At 39.5% G+C, this 25,162-nt stretch overlaps 1 protein-coding gene across 1 annotated transcript in view; it reads left to right on the forward strand.

Moving 5' to 3' along the window:
* Positions 1–25,162, forward strand: part of LOC107192510 (synapse-associated protein 1) — a 122,398-nt gene that overhangs the window by 13,147 nt on the left and 84,089 nt on the right. Inside the window, exon 4 of the mRNA XM_015581790.1 lies at positions 16,464–16,585. Within this exon, the coding sequence (XP_015437276.1) occupies positions 16,464–16,585 (122 nt within the window). The remainder of the gene's footprint in view (positions 1–16,463; positions 16,586–25,162) is intronic.

The following is a 25,162-nucleotide window of genomic DNA, read 5'->3' on the forward strand; positions in this document are numbered from 1 at the left end:
ACAGATCTATCGTTTCGGTAACCGGCGGTATTAATGGGAACAGGGAACGCTGCAAAGGACGTTTATGCATCGTCCCGTTTGTTTGTTTTTACAACGGATTAAATGCGTTTGTCGCTGTTCGTTCGATTATGTAGGACGAATATCGAGATGCAGACGCCGATTTGTTAATCTAGGGGGAACTTAACTCGGATCTAATTCGATACTTGACCCGGCGTGTGTAACCCTGATCCAGTTACAAGGTATGCATCGCGAGACATAATCGATGATTGAAATCAGTATAAGTGCTGGACGATGAAGTGTGTGTATTTACTTCTATCGTTGTGAGAGCTCGTTACTTCGTGGTATGGTTTTTAATCAATTTAAACCTGTCCAGTACGTGTATGAATATCCTGTTCTGGGTTGCCGAAGTGATTCTTAATCTGGTCAGTTATTGTAAAACATTTAGAGCAATCGCCATCGAAAGGAAAGTGAATGAAAGTCTGATTTTGGAAGTAGAATTCATCGTTCTACACAGAGAATAAGTACAATCAGAAAGGAATAAACAAAACAACGGTCAATTTTCTAAGACTAAATTGGACAAAAACGAAAGTATGTCATTCGATCGATTTCTGTTTGTAGATTTGAGAGCTTTCATTCGGTATGCATATACGAGAAATCAAACAGAATTATATTAATCGGATAAATAGAAGGTACACCGACGGCCAATGAATTAATTAACGCAGTTTAATACATCCACAGAGATACTAGAAGTACCAGGCAGCAGATTTAGGTCAAATATTTATATGAATTAATCTCATTGACCTAGATCCAACCCTATAGAGCACACGCGTCTATCTACAACGCATTTAATCGGAAATGTACTAACATGATTAATATTAAATCCGCTCGCGCATTTCCCACGGCTTCTACGGAACAGGAAAATCACTTTGTTGTAAATCGTCTGTACCCGTGTCAGCTAAATAGACAAAGGTACCGGATCAGCGGAGCAAAGGGTCGGGTGACATTTTCACCGAAACGAATGACCCATCTTCTCCATGCAGATGTACCTATGTGTCAAGGGTAGAGGCGTACAAACATTGCGTACAATCTACTATTGTCCATTCGAGTTATTCCTTGATCGTTGATAGTGTATACTTTCAGTCGCGGTGTTTACAGGGTATTCCACTGTGAAACTAACAAGACAAAGGGAGAAATTGTTGAATTTGCTCTTGTCTTTATGAATTACTTTGTAAATTGTCATTTTAGAGAAACTACAATGGCATTTTACAAAGCAAATCATAGGGAAAAGAGCAAATTTAGCAATATCTCCTTCTTTTCTTTTAAACCCTTTAGAAAAAGTAAAACGACATTCTACGAAGACATTCATAGGGACAAGAGTAAATTAAGCAATTTCATCCCTCTTTTAAGTATCTTATTGGTTGCAAACTAAAACAGAAAACTCGTTGCACCCGATGAAAGTTTTATCTTTTATTGGATTTCCCAGAGCCGCCCTACAGGATACAAACCCATAAAATCCACATCTAACCATTAACCTCGGAAGGAAGCTCGATCGCGGCAGCGGAACAACCGTTCCACGCCGTCTCGCCCCACGCTGTTTCTCGTTAGATTTAACCATCCGTTCGTCCAACCTCCGTGTCGCGCAAGAAACTCTTTTCCTCGAACCAAAAGTAAAATAAAACACATCATCATCACACGATTGCAAACTTAAGGTGAAAACCTAGCGAGCACGTTTAGATCACAAGTAAAACAAGTAACAGCAATAAAGCAGGATTAAAATTCGGATTAGCTACCCTTAAATAATTTCGAACAATCACCATTTAGCACTTGTACTACTATTATCACTAGTAGCCGATATTTATGCAAATATAGATTTCTATAGTGGAATTTACAGGAATTGAAGTTAAACAGAAATTTGTTTGCCGTCCTCACTATTTCACCAGGTTCCAGGTAGAACGAACTCTACCTCAAACTTTACCAAACTCTTAACTACACCCACAATTTTGTGTGGTGTAAGTGCATAAAATCCACAATCTAATTATCACTATCAATCTAACTTCTAACATTTCGATTAAAAAATTCATTTATTTCTAAGTGAAAATCAAAAAGTATATTCTAGCCTCTTATTCGAAACGGACTAAATTCTGGTCAGCAGGCTTAATCCGATAGTCAGCTGAATAGTCAGCTACATCGCGACCTAATTTCGCTAAATTTTCACTCTTACTCTCAGCGACCATTCCAAACTGCCCCCAGGCACAAATCATAATTCCGTGACCCAATATCTATGTATCCCTCGATAACACGACTAGATTCGATTCCTAGGTACACACCAACTTTTCAGACTGGATCAAGATCGTTAAATCCTCGGTAATATTATAGAACGGTGTTTGTACTCGAATCGAGCGAGGATTAACGAGCTGTAGGTGGGCGCTGCTTCCCTAAAAAAAGAGAGGGACCAGGGAAACGGGTGGGTGGCGAGGAAAAGGGGGGATGGGCGAAGGAAAATAGGGGTTGACGGGGTTGACAGATTTGTCCTTGGCCCGGGGCGAGGAGAGCCCAGATATGCCGTGGCTGGTCACTCTGTGGATCTTTGATAAAACGGCGAAGAACGAACACCACCAATGCTCCTGTGCGTCGCTCTTGAGTCCCTCGGATGACCGCGTACACAACCTATAAATCGCCTATATCTGTCGTTCGCGTGGGCGGCCGAACTGGTGGGTCGAGTGGGTTGGTCCGGGACCGACGAAACGCCTAGCCACGAATTTTCCCCGAGCATAACCAGATCCAGTCAGCAAGTAGCTGTCCTTCGCGTCGAGGGGTTGGACCCCCCATCTTCGTTCGATCAATACGACACCCGAGCCGAGCGACTCTGTTCTCACTCCCTTGGAAATCAACGAGAGCTCGCGGCTTGCACTGGGAACCCTTTGACGTTTAACGAAAATTCTCGGTCATGTTTACTTTCTTTGGGGGGTTTTTTTTCTCTGATTCTCTTTGCAGTTTTTTGCACCGCTTGTGGATTGTACTAGGGGTTGAGAATATGGGGCTACTAATGAGTAATCCAATGTCTTTTCTAGTATACATATAGGGTGGTTTAAGCGGACCTGATGGAATATCTCGTGAGGAACTGAAGGTATCGAAAAAGTGTTCTTACGAAAGTTGTTTGGTATCGAGGGGAGCATAATGTGGTGTAAATAAGTTTTTGTTAGGTTGAGTAGTGGAGGAGATTTTAAAGTCATGTTTATTTTTTTAAACAGAATGCTAATTTTTTAATTGTAATATGACAGTGTTTGTTAATATCAGTTCAGTGATATGCCGCTTTGTATATTAAATTTGTATAAAACTGGAATATTAAATTTGTTCAGAAGTATTGCCTTTCTTATTAGTACAGCTAATACTTAATGCAGGTGTGATATTCTGACGGATTATTATGAAAGTTTCTTCTTGATAGGAAGGTAACTTGGATACGGAGAGATTTATCGAGTTTCACGATCTCAGAATACTTTTAAATTGTATTGTACAAAGGAAATGTTTTAATGAAAAGTTGTATGGTTTCAAAAAGTGATGCAATCCGGTAATGCTTACAGTAATGCAAATGTTCTTCCTTGTTTCATGTTCGCATACGAGGTCTTAAAGGCCGCGTTAAACTTTTTAAATGAAGCACGCTTTATCTTTTTATGTATGTTGAGGGAACATTAAACGTTGGGAAACAGATCTTAAGTACAGAAAGTCCAAAGTTACTCTTTGCTGGGACCAGGTGGAACAGAAACTGTTGGTTATCTTTCAACTAATCCCTTTAAAAGAAAGTTCCTTTATTTCATTTACGAAAGTATATATCCTATTTTTTTACATGAATTGATGTTGAAATTATTGACAAGTTACTTCTTAAAAACTGGTAACACCAAACAATACCATTAATTGGAGAATTAAGGATGCCATCACGTTTACACATTCAGACACGAATAATGTATTATGGTCCATCAGTAAAAATAACCAAAACATATGCGTGCCAAACCCAGCCATTGCCTGGCAACCGTCTCCGTCCCTGCCCCCCTAAATAATCATCACTTCCCTTCGTTTATAATTACTGAGCAAATAATCGGCTTCATCGCTAAATACTCAGAACCAGCGCAAGCAGCGTCAGGCAGGCATAAAGGGACTTAATCCTGATTTACCAGCATTAGTGGAAATTCCAAGAGCACCCCAGTAATCCAGGTGACCACGCGCAGCGCGACTCTTTGATATTCATTTATTCGACTAGTCGACGCGTGGTTTTCCTTCCAATTCGAGGATTTTCGACAGATTTTCCGTCGACAGAAACGTGGTAAACGGTCAAGGCTATCGTCGTATATGTGTTTTTTTGTTTCATCGTGCTCCCAAAGAGGATATATGTATGCTCACGGTTTGAAACGGGAGAATTTCGACGATGAAATTCAAATCCCACACGTCAGTCAGATGCCACGCTAGCCGGAGGCGTTCCGTTTCTAAAGCGCGCACGCATTCGCCCTGCGGAATTATTCGCGGTGATGGTTCCACGCGCGGTCTCTCCGACACATAGAGAGACAGAGGAAGAGAGACAGACACATCCGACACCGGGGTGCTACCACAAAATTTTTCCGCCCCGTGTCCTGGCGAGCTGGGTCAAGGTTGCTCAGCTAGTGCGTTTCATCCTGAATCTAGGTTGTGTCCGATTCCACTGAAATATAACGAACGCCATCGCACGCGTCGCGGCGAACTTATTTTTTTCTCTCTCCCCCGAGTTTTCCCCGTGACGGCCGCTCGCCAGACCGTAATCAGATTACTCGTCGTTTCTCCTTTATCGGCCACCGCCAACGAGTTTTATTCCTTTCACGGGGGATTCTCATTTCGAAGAGTATTTTTGAAGGGACTTTTAGAATTAATAATGGATCTAGAAACTTGAAGCTTTTCGTTCGTGTTTTTTCACATTTCGAGCAAAATACTGTTAGATCTGCAATTATGTTTTATGTTAACGAAGTTTAATACTTTGCGGTATTTTATTCGTTTGAAACATAAAAATCAAAGATAGTCTATGGGAGTTATGTCTATGCCAGTCTCTACCAGAATGAAGCTGCAAAATGTATTTTGACAAAGTGGATGATATATGCAGAATAAATATCGATTTTATCATAAAAGTTTCACTTTTTTTAGACGATAAAAAAAGTTACTGCAGATATTGATGTGATCCTAGTTCGGAGGATAAAGAAGCATTTACTTTATATGTTTGCAAAAACTGAAGTAGAATGATTGACTCATTATTGAGAAATCGTGGTAGCCAGTTTGGAAAACAATTTCGGGAGAAACGTGTTTAAAGTTTTACGTGCAGTTTCAACATGTATAGGGTGCCTCGGATCGGATAGTAAAACCGGGCAGGCGATTCTATAGGAAAAAATAAGTCGAAAAAAACAATAAAATTTTTTCTGGGATGCTTTGTTTTCGAGATAATTGAACTTTAATATTTATTGGATACACAGGCAGTAGAATAGAATTTGGCTGACGCGTTTGTTCAGTGCAGGCTGTTTCTATTTACTGCCAGCAGAAATACACACATTTTCGATGATAAAATTTATTCTCTTTTTGACTTACTTTTTCTTATGGAATTATTATTTTTTTTATTATTCTATATTTTTTTATATTACTATTATTTCTAATTGAAGTTGAGTAGGACTTAGCTACCGCGTCTGTTCATTGCAGGTTGCTTCTACTTATTGTCAGCGGGAATACACACGTTCTAAATGAAAAAATTTATTCTTTTTTCTTGGCTCATGTTTTCTTATAGAATTTTTATTTTTTCCATTATTGCATTTTTTAAATATTATTATCATTTCTAATTAAATCGGTATTTACTCGTACCGCTTCGTTTCGGAGGATAAAATGGAAAATTTACTGGTCAAATAGACGTAGTTTACCTCCTCATGTGGGATCTTCATGCGGGATCACAAGCTTCGAGAGCAATTTGAGGAAATAAAACTTCGACAGAAATTTCTTCCTTCGGTTAAGAATTTTCTTAGAGCGAAATGATATACGTTAGTAAATTTTGTTAGAGTTTTTATTCAATCTCATTTTTCGAGGACCGAGGTGCTTTTCATTACGCCTCGGCTAGCTTCTTCGATGTTTTGTTACTCGTCCCTCGGAGCGTTTCGCCTCTGTTTTTTCTGGAAAATCTGAAACTCTCGAGGGGTTCAAATATTTGATGTCTTGTTCAAAGATCGCCTCATTTCACAATAGCGCTCGCTTTTCTTTGCACAGTTTATCAATTGTTGTGTGGACACAGATCAACGAGGAATTGTTATTCCCATGGAATAATCAGCGCCTTAGAGTTACGGTGAACAAAGAAAGCATTTGAAGTCCCAGGTTACTTATAATGAACATATTAAATGGATCGGAGACACATAATAATAAAAAACATCGTTTGGGAACTTACTGTAACTAAAAATAGAACAAAGTAATAGAAATTTTTAGTATGATGTAATCTATAGAATCATTCTTTAAAAGATACGGGTGATGCCAGTTCTTTATTTATCCACTGTTTCAACGCGAATCAATACACGTAAGAAAAGCTCGACGAAAATAAAGCAGGCATGACAGAGCCTCTAGCTGTTCTTGGTAAATTTCGAGTCGGGCTATTTTATCCGCTTCTGGCGTTCGTCGAAGTTTAAAAGGTTTTACCTCGGTTCCCGTAGAATTTCATGAGTTTTTAACCAGGCCAGGCTCTAGTCTCCACCTCCTCCTCCCCACCCCCTCATCCTTTCCTTTTCCATAACAAAAGCTTGCATTCTGGACGCCTCAGGAGGGACATTAATCTCGTCTCCGGAAAATTGCGTTGGTTTCTAACAAACAATCATGAAATCGTACACATCTAATAAACTTCTCGCCGCTTAATTGCACGCACTAATTATTCTTCGAGCAAGGAGCCGGCGAGTCGGTCTTTAATCAACGTTACGTCACCCGTGGCTCTTGATCTCACGCTACTTAACCTCGTCCTTCCTTTACGGTGACATCTTCCTTTTCTTTTTCTCTCTTTGGGGAACCGTATTTTTTTTTTTTACACCTTGGCTTTTATCGTCGACGTAAAGCGGTACGACTTTGATTGGTTTTAGCAAGGTTTATCCGTGAAAATTTAATCGTAATTTTCTTCTGTTTGAAGTATCGGGGTAGCTGAGAACTTCGAGAGAAACATAAGGAAAGGTGAATGCTAGGAAACACGTGTATATTTAATATGAAAGTTTCTCCGTGATGCAGAGAACCGCACTTTGCAAAACCGTTTCCGGAATGAGAACCTTAGCCCGACCGAAAGTTTCGAAGAAATTTTGCACATTGTGCTGGCACACGCAAATACTAGGAATTAATTAACAAGTGCTAGTCGGAATGAAATAGCGGGAGATTAAACAATTAAATGTTAAACATATTTAACCAGTCTTTACTATTAGATCAGCCCATGAGAATAGTATCTGAATATTTTTCAGAAATATCAACTTTCCTTTTCGTGATCGTATAATTCCTATATTAGGGTCTATCGGAAAATATTGTGCAGCTTTGGTTACTATTTTTGTTTGTATTTTTTTATTAGGAAATTTTTTACCAGAGATACAAGGGGATATATTTTGATAATTCAAATTATTTTCTCCTTTACCTGTGACTAGAACCCTCATAAAAATAGCTCACCAAATATACCGAATATCGTCTAAAAACTACACAACGAACTAACAAAAATTACCCCACCAGCACTACAGCCGAATATTACCCTTCAAGAAATCACTTCACCCAGGCGCATAATGGCCGTAAAAAACGGGTAAAACGCAATGATTTAATTTACAGCGTAATATCCGGATCCCCTTTGCATACTACCTTAAGAGATTACCGAAGGTTTAGTGGCCAGATCGAAGATGCTAACGAGCCATTCGACGTTCACGAACAAGGGCCCTGCTGGAATTAATTACTCGCGATCTTAAAGCCAGTCGACTCTTGGTCGCCACACTTCTCCGCGGCTCTGTTCCATCGTCCCCGATTCTCAGCTTTGGCCGGGCTTCAAAGCGCGACCATACGTACGAAACATCGCGGCAAGGGGTGGTGGGTTGGTAACCGAGGGTGAGCCACAAAGGGAGCGTCGAGATTCCACGGCGTGGCGTAGGTGGAACGCTTCGAACTTGTCGAGCTCGCCGGACGACGCAACGAAAGAAAAGAATATCGCTCTCGTTATCCACGGCTCCTTGCACGGTTCCACCCTCTCGTCATCCAGCATGGGGATCGCGTTCTTTGACCGGCGTCCCGGAAGACAGGGACGAGTTCGATGACATGCTGAGGTTTATCAACCGGTTACTATTTCCTCTGCTTCGAAAATTTGGTAATAGTTGGAAATTGGTGAGGCTTGTCTGATTGTGAATGACTCTCTATTTGGAAATAAAGGAATTTTCAAATATGCAAAGAAACTTTGGCATATACAGGATGATTTTGCTAAGTGTGCCACTTTAATTGCTTGTACAAACTCCTCTTGATTATTGTCTGACTTGTTCTACACGATTATTGTCCAGGTGTTATCCCCACCATTGGGGGGAGGGGGCGTAGAACCTGTCGAGGGCGTACTTTGTTGCCTCTCTGCTTTTATTGCCGAGGTTCGGGTTTTGGGCAAGAAAGGAATTTACGAGGGTCTGAAGCATTTCTTCCTATATGATTATTGTCCCGGCACGGACCCAAGTTACGGACAATAATCGACTCTTGTAATATCCAATTATTACATTATTTTTTCAAAATTAATACATCTGGGTGACTTTCTTTGTTATCAATCATTTGACAATCACAACGAACGAAGTAAATAAAGTATCACATAGGAGTAAAAGAATTGAAAGCTCGGAAAAGTATTTTCTTCTGCGACGAGATCGCGTTCGTTGACCTACGTCTCGGAAAGTGGTGCGAGTTCGACGACACAGACCGGAGTTCACGAACCAGAAGTTCCACGGTCTCTCTCTCGGAATCAGACTCCGAGAAGAAAGTAATCGAAATTTGAGATTCGCTAAATTCCAGATATCGTATTTCAAGTTTTCCGGTTGAAATGTCCTCCGCTTAGCTCGAGCATGGCCGGAGGGCGAGCGCTCTGTCTGACTCTCTCTCTCCGCTCGAGGTTCGAGAACAACAAATACCTGCTCCTATTACGAGCTTCCTTTCTCCCGTGCTCGCTTTCTCACAAGAATACTTCGGAAGATTTTCCGCCTCGGCTATCATCGAAGTTCAATGCACCGCGACGGTGCAGTGACTCCACGGTAATAAATCGAATACGATATCGCAGGAAGATGGAGCTCGAGTGGATTTCTCCGAGTACAGGTTGAAACGTTAAATCCATTTCTAGACGGCGAGCTCGGCTCGTACGGAAGGATTATTAAATCATTTGGGGGTGGAGAGTAAGAGGCTGCTAACTTTATTTAGTGGTATATCCGCAGGCTACGGGATATTAAGTTGGCAGGAAGAGTTGGTCGGTTTTGATAGTTTTCGAGCTGTTTCAGGAAAATTAAATTATCGTTTCTTTTAATGCTCGGAACAGATTTTTAGTCGTTAATGATTCATTTCTGGATATATATTGTCGGTTCATAATTTGGTAATTAGATAGGAAAATTTTTATTCGATTTATTTAATATAGTTACACTTTGAATATACATTTCGGTCCGCGCCTGAACAATAATTTTATAGGGAGAAATGCTTCAGACCTTCGTAAATTCATTTTTTGCCTGAAGCTCGAGCCTCGGCAACAAAAGCAGAGGGGCGACAAAGTATGCGCTTGACAGGTTCCACCCCACCTCCCCATCCAGTGGTGGAGATAACGTCTAGACAATAATCGAGAGGAGTCTGTTTGTCTGTATATATTATTATATTTTTGATTATGAAATAATCAAAGAGTCTCAGAGGTTCTTTTATCCGGATGAATGTTAATAAACACTGTCACATACGAATTGAAGACTATGCTCGGCGATAATTAGAAGTCACTTTAAGTAATAATACAGTATGCGTATCGCATGCATATTTCTAACGATTATTACAAAAGATTTCTACGTAACGATGTCCATTACATCGCGTCATAAATCGATCCCAGTTCGTGTCACGTTACTGCACGACGCAAAGGACGAGCATGGAGAACGACAAACCTATCCCCTAAAACATAATATACTTTCTTGGCTTTCGATCGAATGGTTCCCCATGGAATACCAAGCGCGAGTGCACGTTACATTTAAAAGGTCGCACGTACCGATGCCAGAAAGGGCGAGTCCCGGATAGAGAAATACGATTCGAACAGGCGCGTTTCGTACTAAACTTGTGTCCTGACGTGTGCACAGTCCTATTCCTTCTTTCTTTTTTTCCTTCTCGCTTTTACAACAATTCGATCTATCACGGCGAAACTGGCGCGAGGTTATCGGAAGTGCAAGGTCGACGTTTGATTAATTGACGCTCGACACGTCATATAATTTGGAGATCTGTTTTCTTTTATGGTTCATCGGTGGAAGGGAGTTGGTTCTGTTTCAATGGGGTTTGCATTGTTTTCATTCGGGAGTTTTCCATCGTGCGTGATTTTAATGTAAAGAAAATAGAAAATGGGAGCGAACGGTTAATGACCAGGCTTTTACATCGTCGAGCGTCGTAATGGTCCATATAAAAGTACGAATGGGTTAAATTAGAATTCAAAGGGACGGTAAGAAGATAAGGGTACTCGCTCAGTAATAAGGTGTAGCTATCCGAGTTAAGATCATTATTCCGACTTACATATTTATGTTTAATGTGCATAGACGCAGGTGAAGAGATAATCGTACGATTACATCTTTTTGAAACAAGCACGTTGAAGTTAAGGGAACGTTTTAGTAACGGTTTAATTTTATACGTAAGATCTCTGTAGAGTTTACGGAAGTTGAATACATTTTTGTAGAAGTAAAGCGTAAATAAGAATCTCAGAAGGAAGATGAGATGACTAGATTGTGGATTTTATACATTTATGGCATATGCAAATGCATAATACACAATGAAATGAAGATTTTGACGAAAATTAATCAAGCTTCAATTTCAGTTTTTAATTAAAATTCTTTTAGGTCACGAATTCTTGACTAATGAAATAATAATCTACCAGACTGGAAATCTGCATAAACGCCAGCAGCTTAGTAATAGGATACAGTGAGAGGAAAAAGTATTCGTATAACGTCGACTCTTACTTTCAATTGTTAATACTATTTTCAACACGTCAACTAGTCACCAGCTTTTCTTGTTAGGATATTATTGGTTATTGTCAATTATTTACTTGCGGCCCCTCGATACAAAAATTTCACCCTATGAATTAACAATTTTTAAATTAATAAATTAGGTTTTTTTAAAGGTTGTCTTCTGACTTTTAGACTATCGAAAATAATTTTATATTTCATTGTCACTATATTAACGATAAAAGATTCGAGTCAAAAATGTGTCGCATTTTTCTCGTCGCTCGGCCATCTCGTTTCCATGTGTCATCTCATTAAGAACTAATGTGTGTTTATACTTGCTTTTCCCCTATTCTGTTAAAACTCAAGCTCTATTTTGCTAAGAGTACTTTGTATACCACTAACAATGAAAAAACAAATAATACAATAACCTCAAGCTACGAATTCATACAAAAAGAAAATGTGATCATTTTAAACCAGTAAACTGAAAAAAAAAAACGTGTGCGTTAAGGTATTAAAGTTTTCAAAATCAGTAACCGAACATTCTGTACAATATAACTCTCTGAAAAGTAAATTTGAACACGCTCCGTGCGCTATCACGCTAGCCAGATACAATATTTCCCGTCTCAAAATGAATTCAATTCGCCAGCTCCGTGTCGACTCGTGTCATTTTCAGAATCCAATCAAACGATCTTTAAACGGTTCTCCCCCATCTGCGACTGGGATCGCGGCGTTTAAATGTTGGACCGATAAAAGCACAGCTCTATCGATCGCTGACTGTACAGGACCATTAGCTCGACATCTGAGCGAGTTATCACGTACCGATTGTGGCGTCACGCGGTATTGCCATCCTTCGTATGCTTCTCTGCTCTCCTCTGTTCACTTTACCGCTGACTATTTACTCTCGAGAGTAGTCGAGAGCGTAGCGTCCGGGATCGCTCGTCGTATTCCGCCGAGCTTCCACGGAGTCTCACCTAGGACCCTTCAGTTCGCGTCTGAATCGTTGGAAAAAAGTTCCCCCGACGTGATGAAGGTGGTTTCCCTTAAAAAAACACAGTGACACGTGGGATTGATCGCGTAGATCGACAACAGCAACCTGATCACGAGTATTCGCGAACTCTCGATCTGGAACAAAGTGAAAACTGGAACAATCAACTCCTACTTCTGGTTCAAAAAAGAATTTTTCATGAAATCGAAAATATGAATTTTCATTAACGTTCAGTTAATATTGGGTTGAACGGAAAATTTTTGCGTGTCGTACGGGATGTCAGTAGAACACCCAGTTATATAATTCATTAATGTCTAAATGTCTGTGAATTCTTTTACTGTCATTATCTCATCTAGTATTCTATGATGTATCTCCTCTACAATTGGAGTTCGTGGTTCCTGGTTCTTGTATTGTTACAAAAATAAGCCAAAAGCGTCAAGTAATGTGCTTTATGAATTTCGGGAGTTATTATTGATCTGCACTGTTACAACCCAGACAAAAAAGTTAACCTTTATCTCCATTTTTTTATCGCCATTCACGCGATCCGAATGTGAAAAACAAGGACATCGAATCGATACAAAGGAATATCATCGCCTAACCAGAACAGTTGTCCAAGCCTCTGTGTTTTCCCCGCGTTTTCCTGGTTCATCGACCAAGGTCACCTGTCCGCAGTTTCCCGGAACGCAAGTGCCGCAATAAAATCGCGAGGTCTCGGTCGTATCAACGTACACACAGGCAACCCTCCATCAAAGGCGGGCTCGAATTTCCCTGCCTGTTACCGAGAAAAACCCCAACCGAAGAGACGTGCACTTCGACCGGGCAGTTTTATCGATTTATCGACGATAAAGCATCACAGTGTACAGTTACCTCGCGTAATATTTCCTACGATTCGGTGTGCATAAACTGTCCACGGTAAATTTCACACGTGGAACAATCCTTTGTCCTGTAACAAATTACAGAGGGGGAACCTTTACACGATGCTTTTGGCACCTGTGTGCTATACCGATTGGTCCCGTGCCAGAGACGACGAAAAGTTCACCGACGACCTGTACTGAATTATATTTCATTCCCTTCGAACAAACCCAGCCTGTCGGTTAACTAGACCAGCCAGAAATCGTCCAAATACAGCTGTTAAATTACCCGAATGTTGAATCTTCGTAATGGTGAAAGAGGACCATAGAACAAGGAGATAGGGGAATCGGAGACAGCTGAAGAGACGAGCGTGATTCGAAGCGAAACGAATAGGGGAGGGGAGACAAACGAAGCCGCGGGAATCGAAGTGGCTCAATTTGGTTGATTAAATTGGCCTCGGTTTACGTTGCGAGCACTGAATTACCGTTGTTGCTTTTACCACCACGCCCATGGTACGTGCGTGTTAACGTCCCGTAGTCGCGAGACTACGGGTTAATTTTTCCCGTCTCTGTGGCTTAAACGGTATTTCGGCTGTGAAGAGGACTTGTGCCTTCCACTAACGAGTCCAGGGGCTCCGTGGAATGGCCCCAGGGCTGAACTACGAGATTTCGTCCCGACGACGGGCTTATTAAAAAAACTCTGCATCCGCCAGTTTGTGCTCGGAGACCATTCCGATGACGAGGATTAGGGTAATATGATCCTGCGTACCGTCGGCTATTCCCTCAGGTGGCAACTCGGCTGCCCTGTGTACACCCACGAGCCGGGACCATCTCGCGGCTGGGATGTTGGAAAAGGTGCCAGTTTCAAGTTTCCTGCATTCTATAAATGCTTGATGAGACGACATTAAAGTTTAACGCGGTTCCTACCAGCTGGGTCACCGGTGATCTATGGCGCGAAACGTGAAACGAGAGTTATTCGGACGGTGAGTTAGGGCCAGATCGGAAATGGGGATGGGAGAGAATCGAAGCGAGATTGTGGGAAGTTTATGGTAATTGTGTAGGTGTGGGATCGTAGTGGTGGATACTTTTGTTGGTCAGTGTATATATTGTGCAAATGAGTGTTTAGTTAACTGGGTGCCTGGGCTGTTTTGTTGGTCGGTCGAATGATAACACGTTATTTGGTAGATTGCAGATAGTTTGTGTACGAACACGTCTTATTATTGTAGTCTAGCTGGTCTGTTGACGTAGGAGAGGCACTTTCAAAATCGGGTACCTGGGTTAAATTGGAACCTTTTTTTTAGGGTGGGGACAATTATCAAATGAAGGCTCGGGCTCCTTACTATTATTTTTGGAACGGTTTTCAATTTCCCCTAGTTGTTGCAGCCGTGTATACCCTTCATTTGTATCAGTTCGTTAGTAAACGTCGATCGTGATACACGTGTTCCTACTAGGGTTACGTTTTCTGTGTTGTTGAGTGCTCTAATCTAATTTTCGTTCATTTAAAAATTTTCCAACTACTCACAGTGTTAGGTATGTATTTTTTGGCGTATATTATGCTATTAACCGTGTATTAAAGTGTAATAATATGGTTGAGGGTCTGAAGAATTGGATGAATGCCACATATGCTAGGGGAGAGCATATCAGATACGGTTCCAAGTTTTATCCAGTATAATATATTTAAATTTGCTGGTCCTTTTGCATTTTTCTTCTATCAGAAAACTTAGATTTAAACTATTCTTTGGTGAGAGATTCTTCTAATAAACCTTAATTCAGTTTTTTCTCAATTTATTAATGTTACGAAATTTTATTCTAAGGATCCCGGTTTTACTCCAGTCTTCCCTAATAATACATCAATGTATCTTCCTGTATTTTTCACTCGAACGAAACAATGGTCTTTCTGTTTGCACAAATATCTGACTCCAGTATTTTCTTAAAATCTTCGATTAAATAGATTGGAGAATAAAAGAATGTTTGAGAGTTCTTTTAATGCTCTATATTTATCCCTTGCCGGCGACAATGTAACTTGTATTCTATTTTTATTAAAGCTCGGAAGCATCGATTGGACTAACGAAAGGAGGAAGAACGTAAAAGTTGTATGTTCGTCTCAATTCTATTTGCTCCCGATATTTCTCACCTCTTCGTGACAGAATAAGGTCGGAACGGTACAGTTTTCAGCATATTGTACCTTCCTATAGAAGAGCATACAGGGTGTTGATAAAATGAGCGGTTGCACTTTAGGGAGAGTCTTTTCACTTCAATCGACGATAGAGGAAAGTGCTGTGTCAATATAAGTGAATTTCCAGAAATCTTTTCTCGGAAACGTGAAACAGACACGGTACAGGTTTCGTATTTGCATTCAGTAACTCCATTCACTTTATATACATTTGAGGAATATATAAAGAGTCATCTCTAAAAGTGGAAATGTTATTCTATACGTTTCTGTCATTATAAAGGATGGAAGATATACCTACACTGTAATTCCCTGGTCTTTAATCTTAATAAAACTTTTTATCCAGATGGAAATTTTTGAGTAACGAACCAGTATTAAAGAGACATCGTGTGAATAATTCGTTAAATAAAAGCAACAGGTTCACAACACCCCGTATCACCGCATAAACTTTCATACAAAATATTGAATTGTCAGTTTAATTCCAAAATCATTTCTTCCATCTCCGATATTTATTTAAAACAAAATCCAATTAACTTGTCCGAGAGAGAGAAAAAACAACGTGATTTTCAAACAATATTTAACAAGTTCACCGACCAAATATCCACCACATTCTATTCATCAAAAAATAAAAAACACAATATTCTCTAAACCCAGCTCCCAAAGTTCGATATTTTTATCACAACCACTGAATAAACCGTCGCCCACGCTCCCACATGTTTGTCTTCCATTAATAGAAAAAAACTGCCACGGTACAACCATAAAAACTCGTGTGACACCCAGTATTATTCTCCCCCGAATTTCAAAAATTCCATTTTATCCACCACGCCGAGGGCACGTCCACGATACAAACCAAGTCTGGTTCCGCCTCTCCATCGTAGTTTCTTTTCTTTTTTTTTTTATCTCTCTCGCGACGGAATAACATTACACGATCTGCCGTTCTCGGGCAATACACGATATAACAGGGCTCCCTCGAATGTTCCTCATCGGGGTGCTTAGTTTTCGCTGGCCATCGCTGATAAATGGCGGGGAATCCCTGGAAAGGATCCCCCAGCGAGGGATATCCGAGTGACGTATCTGGGTTGGAACGTTGAGTTTCTCTATCTCTTTCTCTCTCTTTCTCTTGAACGTACCCTTGAGGAAAACGACTTTTCGCGCCTTTGGTCGGTCCTTTCTTTTTTTCGCGAACGAACGGACCGACCCGGAGCTATCATTAAATTCCGACTCGTCTGGATAACGTATCATTCGTTCTCATTACCTTCCTTCGCTTGCTGCAGTTTCCACGAAGGCGCTGGAGAGTGCGAAGAGCCTGGGTGGACTTCTGTACAGCGCCGTGAACAAGGCCGGAAAGACCGTCGTGGAGGCTGGCGTCAAGATCAAGAAGACCGTCGAGGAGAACGTGAGTAACGCATGCTTTTCCACTGGTTTCTTGGAATTTCTTTTAGTTATCTTGGGTTCCTGGATTATTGGATCTCGTGATCCGGAAAGACACATGCGTCTTGAGTCGTGATCTATTTCGAGCATCGTGGCGGTTTTTTTTTTCTTCGAGAAGAGGTGTCGAGGTGAGATCAAGCGGAACAATTGGCCATTAAGGGAAAGACATTAGTAGGATTCGAACGCAAACAGAAGTATTCTTGCTACCTACGCTTATCTGTTGTCTTCGTTCATGCTACAGAAAATAAGGAAAGTTGAAATCAATAAAATCGTGTATATGTACAGGGTGAACCAATAAGAACTAGTATTTAAAATAACTTATTACCTGTTGGTTGTATTAGAAAACGTTTTATTGAATTATTATATATAGAATTTTAAGGAACACGTCGGATGGATACAATTTGATTTTTTTTGTATATCTTATTCTTTTGAGATGTCGAGATGATCTTGAGTTTTTTCAAGGACAATGCATCTTTTTTTTAATACCAGGTCGAATTCGGCGACCTATGGCACGATGGTATTCAAAAAAATGCGTTGACCTTAAAAAACTCAAAGTCACTTTCATAACTAAAAGAAAAATAAGATATAAAAAATGAAATTATATACACTCGATGCATCCCTTAAAATGCTAATTCAAGACATACAAACATAATTTTTTAAAACGTTTTTGGATACAACCAATAGGTAACGAGTTAGTTTAGATCGTAGTTTATATTGACTCACCCTGTACATTATTAATATTAATATCTACTAAACTATTAGGTTGCTGCATAATAAATAGACTGTAGATATTTATGCATACATTTCTGTAGTCGAATTTACAGGAACTGAAGTCAAACAGAAGTTTGTTTGCTTATTTCACTTTATTCGCTGGTTAAAATAAAGCCAAACAATTATGTAGAGTATAAATGCATAAAATCCGTGGTTTAATAATGTTGTTTCTGTACTACAGCTAAACTTGGGCCAACGTGTTATAAGTTTCTTGACCCCATGTTTACCGATTATTATGCAACAACCTAACATTAACCGTCTAATGCTGAAGTTTGTATCGCTAGTTTGAGAATTCAAAGCCAAAGTTCATTAAACAATCAGGCTAACATCTCGATACCTCTTCTTGTTTGTTAGCATGCTAGCAGTTAGTGCGTTACCGATGGAAAGTTCGAAAGCAGTAGCTGATTTCATGGATTTTATTCGATACGAGACCCGTTCGATATAGTACCAAGTTCTTCTGAGTTATTGTTCTTTGAATATCCTTTTTCTTGTATTTAGTAGAACAGTCGCACCAAAAACTTTTCACTGCTATTAGGATCATAATGCGAATCAGCGATCCTTAGCGAAATAAATGCACAAAGCATGACCAGTCAGCTGTTACAATTCACAATAATGTACATTCGTAATAATGTTACAATTTCACGCTTATTCATTAGATATCTTCATTTATAAGCTAAACTTAATAAGTAGCTTAGCTTTAACTCAACAACAATTTTTTTAATATAACAATTTAACAAGTAGACTTTAACTTTCTACTCGGTGTTCGCACAGTGCTCGTAACAATATGTTTTTATTCTACGTTTATTATAGTGATTATTTCACTCCGATGCCATGGACAGAACGAGAAAAAGTCCCCCGAAAATTACCCCTTTAACGGTGGAATTTTGTTTTGGAAATGTATAACTATTTGGTTTCTTTATTCCAATAAAAGAAACATATTTTTCAAAATTTTTACTAAAATTTCAATTTTTATAGTGAATGGTATTTTATCTTTTCACATGACGAGTATATTCATCAAACATTGTTAAAGGGTTAACATGTTAAAACGTTCAAGAAACGACTACATCTAATCGAACTTTTACAAATCTTTCCTACAAGCGGAAAATAGCTTCCGATCTTTCCATCGGTCACACAATAGCGCAGTATAGAATCGATTCGAGAACCAAGCAAGATTTCAATAAATTACCTGTAACTTTCTATATCCATACCGATACACGGTAAAATCGATCGAGAAATCGGTTTCCATTGAACCTCTACCCGGTAGAACCCATCGAAAACTCAGAAAAATGATCCGTTGAAATTCAATGCTCATTGTTGGTCGGGGACGTTTGCTGCGGTTTTTTTTTCCCGTTGAAAAGCCGAGTGTTATTGTTCGTAAACGCGGGGCCGACCGATTTGTTTTCGAAACGGAACGATGACGACCCTGCCGTTGCACACGGCGTTGTATCATTTGAAGTCGCGCAACGAGTTTAACTTTGTGGGTTTTTGGCGACGGAATGAAATTTTTCCGATAATTGTGTTCGCGTTTGCGGTATTGTCGCGGTCGAGAAAAACGTTTACCGGGAAGAACGTTTTTCCTAGGGCTTAATTCTGTGAACTTACCGCGGACGGTTCGCGGAACCATGATAATTGGAGGAAAGAGTTTTTCACCTTATTTCCTGAAGAAATAAGTCGCTACTTCCGATTGAACAGGGAATAATTTCCGCGTATTCGCCAATCGACGAATGCCAAGCCGGAAAAATCACCCGGACGTTCCTTGTATACCTGTACTTCTTGTTGTCCACGTAAAAAGCTCGTCAATATTAGCGAACAGTTATGGATATTTCGTGCGTCAAATTAATTTTGTGGGTTGGTTCAGACGGAAATGAAATAACGTGTGTGTGATAAATAGCACAGATACTTTATTAAAATTAGCGCTGACAGAGATTAACGATGTACGTTTGTTTTAATGGTAGTATCCACGTAAATGCTGAATTTGAACAGTGTATTGGAACTAGGTGTCATTATAACAAAATTTACCGAGTAATAAAACTCTCGATCATTATTTTAGCTGTGATGAGAGCGAAGGTTTATTCGATTTAACCTATAATTGCAGATAGGAAGGAAAGATTCCCTTGTTTGTTCTGATGTATTGTTCTGGAGTTTCCCGAAGTGAAGGTTTGTGGAAAAATTAGTAATAGGTTCTACGTGTTAGGACAGACGTATATGGCTTCCAGAAATTCACGGTTCGTCGGATTTCTGACGATCACGTAACAATTTCTATCCTCCTGGTCTTCAAGGCGCTGTATCGCGATGCGACACGTGTGTCTACCGTTGTTGTATCTAATGCAGGAGAATCTAGATGGTCGAATGATTTAATCCGCGACTAACAAGCTCGATAAAACGAGATGGAATCGTAGGGTCAGTGTGAAATGGTGAACGATTACGTATCGATTTACTTATAGACCGTTGTTACGCAACGAGCTGTGAACCAGATGAAATTGACGGATCGTGTTTCCTTGTTAATTACTTTGGCATTTACGAGAATAATAATAGTAACAATAATGTCGGCCTTGTTAGATCGCAATTAGTGGAATCGAGCGTGGAAATCAATGAACAAAGGAAAGAATTCCAGGGAAAGGTATTACGCTAATGAAATTTGATGGTCGATGAAGGGATGCGTAGTGATTCAAATGATTCCTGATTGAATTTTGGAATATTTATTATCTGTTTCCCTTAATATATCTGCATTTCATCTTCTGCTTATATCGTAGTAGACAGAAGTTCATCACTTTAACTGTCGGATAAGCACCAAGATACTTTCACAGACTAGTAATCCCTTCTCAAGGAAATAGCGTACCGGGAAAGATTTACCATGTTAATTAGACTTCTAACTTTCTTGAAACTTGTGGATCGTAATTAAATTTACAGCGTGTTAAAATCAAATTAATATAGAATCGAAAACTGAGGGAAATAAGATAGTTAATTATTCACTTTATACGATAAATATGAAAATTAAATGTACGTGGAAAGATTCTTGCTTTCTGAATGAAAACGTTTTCTTCCGGTTGTGACTTTCGCAGATATTTGAATTTTCATGATCATTTGCCGTCCATTCAGGGCGTACAAATTAGTAAGTGAATTTCTGGAGTCATTAAAAATATCTCATGTGAAGTAGATTCTGTTTCTACCTCGGTTTTATTAATATTTAGACACGTGTGTCAGAGAGGCATATACAATCGGGAATTTCAGCGGCGAGTACGAATATCATTTTCGATGCGTTTAATCGCGCTCGAGGCGCGATATATTCTGCAGAGAGAGAGGAATTCACTGCAGATTTTCCTAAACCATGGCTTAATTCACCGATATACCGAGGATTTTCCCAGGTGACACGCATTCCTGTCTTTACAGTCGTTGAATATTGCTCCCAGATCCTCGGAGTGTTAATGCACCTGTTTAATCGACGCGATAGTCAATGGAATTCTTGGAATAGCGACGATCGTTGCTGTATGAAAAGATCCACGGATTACTAAACATTTATTATCTGATGTACAGAATGTCAACAAACTGGCGATACAACATGAAAGAAGAATTTTTGCAAGAAAAAATAAATTGGAAGTGTAGAAAATATTTTTCGATATTATTTACTGATATTGCTTCTTGATTATTATTACATACTTTTATGAAAAATTAGGTTTAAATATTTTTTGCAAATACGCGTTTTAGATTACAGTCGCGTCTGATCATGGCCGACGTTTTCTACTTGCAATAAACATTGATCTTGGGTGGTATATGTATTTGTTACGATATATGTATTGTTCTATCAGTACATATGAAATTCATTTGAAAAGAAATAATATCGTTTCATTAAAAATATTCATAAAAGTTAATATACGTGGAAAAATCTAGTATTGGGCAGACCGTGACCTGAATATTAATCAAGGTCACACGTGCACGATGGATTTCCAATATCCATTTAATTAAATACGAAGTTTCATATGACAGAATATTATGTTCTATTACTCACTTATTTGTTCATCTACAATTGCTTGTCAGCAAGTATTGCCGCCGGTTCGATACGATGCTCCACTTTCATTACATATTTGCGAATCTGTATGCGATTGAACAATGCAAATCATGAGATAGGAATATATTCGCTTATTACTTCATTTCCCAGAATGCAACAATATTCTGAAGCATTTCGCAGGAATTTGAACAGTCCGTCATCAAATATTGGTCCCAAGTACAGAAAATTGAGAGGATATTTAATTAAGGTTAATTAATTATTCGCAACAGTAGAAATTAAATTTACAGGCGTGGAATTTGTGTATTTTAGCATCGGAATTTTTGAAGCGAAATATGGATAAAATAAATACTGTTTTTTCAATAAAATCCTTTTCTACGGGTTCAGGGTGTTTAAAACGAAATGATCGAGTTATTGTAGTTTCATGGTCATAGTTTTCGATCTCGATGGCAGGATTATTCGGTAGTTGGGGGCGAACAGTGGCTTTTGTTCGGGACAAATTGGAACGCAATGGAAAATCTCTGGCGCGTCGAAGATTACGATCAGTAATATCGGTCGAAAATCCTCTCCCGATGAGAGAGAATCGTGGATCGCCGAAAGCTCTCGGGCAATTTATTCAATTCGTTCCCCGATCCGGTGATTCATACCGGTCGAATCGTATCGGACCAGTCCAACCCTCGCAATTTATATTTTCTTTGGGGAAAACCGTGTGTCCTTCGGTTTCATGTGTACGGCTCGCTATTCGTCGTGCTTTCGGGCTTTAACGACCGACTGAGCTGCAACACTTTACCGATTTTACGCTCCGACTAGAGCTTCTTATTTCCATGATACGCGGTTGGAGGTCACGAGCTAGAGACGGGGATCGATCATTTATATTATACACATTTCATATGAATAATGTGTTTTTTTCAATACATTGTCGATTTTATGTATTTATAGCAGATGCAGTTAGCGATGATTTAATACAGTTTTTAGGATATTATATTTTAATATGTATATTTAAACGATATTCAATTTACTCAAACCTTATTCAAGTGTTGAATTCATTCCTGAAGTGGGTTCCACAGGTTATGGGACATTCTGCATGAAATCAGAATATTATAAATATATTTGAAACGATAGGACAGCATAATGTAGAAATAGTATTTCTCCAGAAAAGGATAGGTTATTTCAAGATCAAAGATCATCAGATTCAAAGATCACAAAATTCCCTACATTTCTAAGCAATAATATGGATCGTCGGAATTGATCGATCTGGTCCCGACATTTCGAGGAATTTTCCATTTCTTCTCTCTCAGTTTCATCCAGACTGTCGAGTCAACGATTCACGTGGCAGCAAACAGGGACTAACAGAAGTATTACACACAAATATTAATGAAACCGACCGTGTATTCCATTTCCCCCTATCACCGTAGATCGCTCGAAATCCGTGGAAGCGCCTCGAGTTTCCACGAAAGCCACCGGATTTTTCGTGTCATGCGTCGTTCTTTTCCCCGAGGTCGGGTTCTGGCAATCTTTTGCCTCGGCGCAAGACGCGCGCCATGTGTGCACGCGACGTGCAATTTCTTAGGTGAATTTCCGACCTCTCAGACAATTTCACGTTTAATGCAACCAAGCCCACAGTCGACAGCCGTTTTGTACCTTCAGGATCTTTGATTGCGGGTCACTTGTCTTGCGGAACCACCGAAATCCATTGCTTCACGAGCGTACATCGAACATTTTCGCGCCTCGGATACCGGATATTGAGCTACAAGAATGGTTTATTGCTTCGATTTTCAACCATGTGAAATATATCTGACGTAAGTCCGATTTTATCTTTGAACATTTAACATTCGATGAATGGTTTAGGGAAATCTCAGTTGTACACGATCTTGTAAAGCTGGAAGAAATTGACATTATTGGATTTATGCAGGATTTTCAGGCAAGAATAGGTTCTTTTTAGATGTGTAACTCTTTGGCAGATGGTTTATGATATAACGTTTTGTTTGCTGCTTCCTGTACATGATGGGATATTCCTTGTACTGTTTGTATATCTCTTGTCATTCGAAGATTACTTTAATATTAAATGCTTTCGTTCTCGATTCGTATTTTCTTGTCTATTATTATCATTTCCATATTTTATTTTCCTTAAGAAATTTAGTATAAAGTTTGCATAAGATCTATTCTACATGGTTGAAAATTCAAATCCAAAGTTAATCTTTCAAATTATTAATCAGTCCGATAATTATTCCATTCCCGATTAATTTCACGTCTTCGATTTCCACGCAGAACCTAAACGGACCCGTTTGAAAATTAACAACCTTCGATCGAAACAAGCTGTGCTTCATGCAAACGTGGCGCGTATTGTTGCCGATTCATTATCTCACCGGCGAGTCGATGAAACGGGGTAACGCGATGCGGATCGAAATTAGATTTTCGCGGCTCGCGGAATTCGGAGGGTCTGACCGCGTTCATTCGACATCGAATGAATTACACTTTCGGCGTTGGAGGGGGCAACGCCGATTCGTCGGGTGGATAATGAAGTTAGGGAGGGTGTTTCGACGGCATGGCACGCGGGAAAAGTTTCACGGGAAATGGGAATGTTGGGGGGGAACGTTGAAGCGGCTTTCGGGAAAATTGAACAGCCACGCCGCGGTCGAATGACAGGAGCTTAACCCCCCCGAACATTGAGCTGCAGGCTGTACTCGCGAATATCAGGTTCAAGGGGCGTCGTCTGTCGCGACCTGTCTGCTCGCGATATACGGATAGGTTAATGCACTGCATGACTCGTCTGGGACAGACTCTCGGGGGTTCGTGTTTTGGATTCATGAAGTTCGAATTGTTTGATGAGTTTTGGATTTGTTAATTCCAGCTGGATATGCGGAATTTGAAAGGGTTTCGTGAATGTGGCGAAATGTCATATGAAACGAAACTGTATTTAACCAGTTGAGCCTTTGAAAGCATTAACCCTTTGCACTCCTGGCTTTTTTCCCCATGGGGAAAAGCCACTCCGCGATATTTTTAATTAAAGAAGAAAAAAGATAATATATAGTCAAATTTAAAATAACTTTTTTTACATGTTGGAAATATGATATCTAAACCTTATCACTTGTTAGTGCAGAGAATAGTGTGGTAAATAATTGTCACCGTTAGAGTGCAAAGGGTTAATGTTGAAAGTCAATTTTTGATGAATTTTAGTGAATGGTGTAGGAAGGTAGTCCTAACTTCATTGTATCTTGTGCATGAATCGTGTTCGTCATGGTGTTTTTCATTCAACTGAGAGTGTTATATTATCTAAATATGAGGTGATATTGATCTATGATATACTCAATATACTAATCATACTCAGTTAATTATGTCATAATATGTATAATGATCGTATTCAGTATAATCACTACATGTATTTCGTAGGCCTTGCATTCCTTACATGTAGATAGTTTAAAGTCGCTGGTCGATTTTCATGGTAATCGCATCGACGATGAAGTTACCCTTGGCTGGAACTCGAGTGACCTTTTTGCTCCCATTGTAGTTACTATACCTAACGATTACTGTTCTTTTTTATAGGCTGATTAGAGCTCAGTCTAGACTGCGACTATAGATACGTGTTTGGCTATTTGTTTGATGGACTAGCTTTTAAGAACGGAACGGTAACATGAAAAGTAGAGTTTTAAAGGAAAAGTAGAAAAAAATAGAAAGGAAGAAAAGTAATACAACTATGATAAGTAGATACAATATAATTAGAGTTTATTGTTTGGTTTAGAATAACAGAGTATATGTATTTTCTAATTG

The sequence above is a fragment of the Dufourea novaeangliae genome, unplaced genomic scaffold, assembly GCF_001272555.1.
Source record: "Dufourea novaeangliae isolate 0120121106 unplaced genomic scaffold, ASM127255v1 scaffold368, whole genome shotgun sequence".
Taxonomy (NCBI): domain Eukaryota; kingdom Metazoa; phylum Arthropoda; class Insecta; order Hymenoptera; family Halictidae; genus Dufourea; species Dufourea novaeangliae.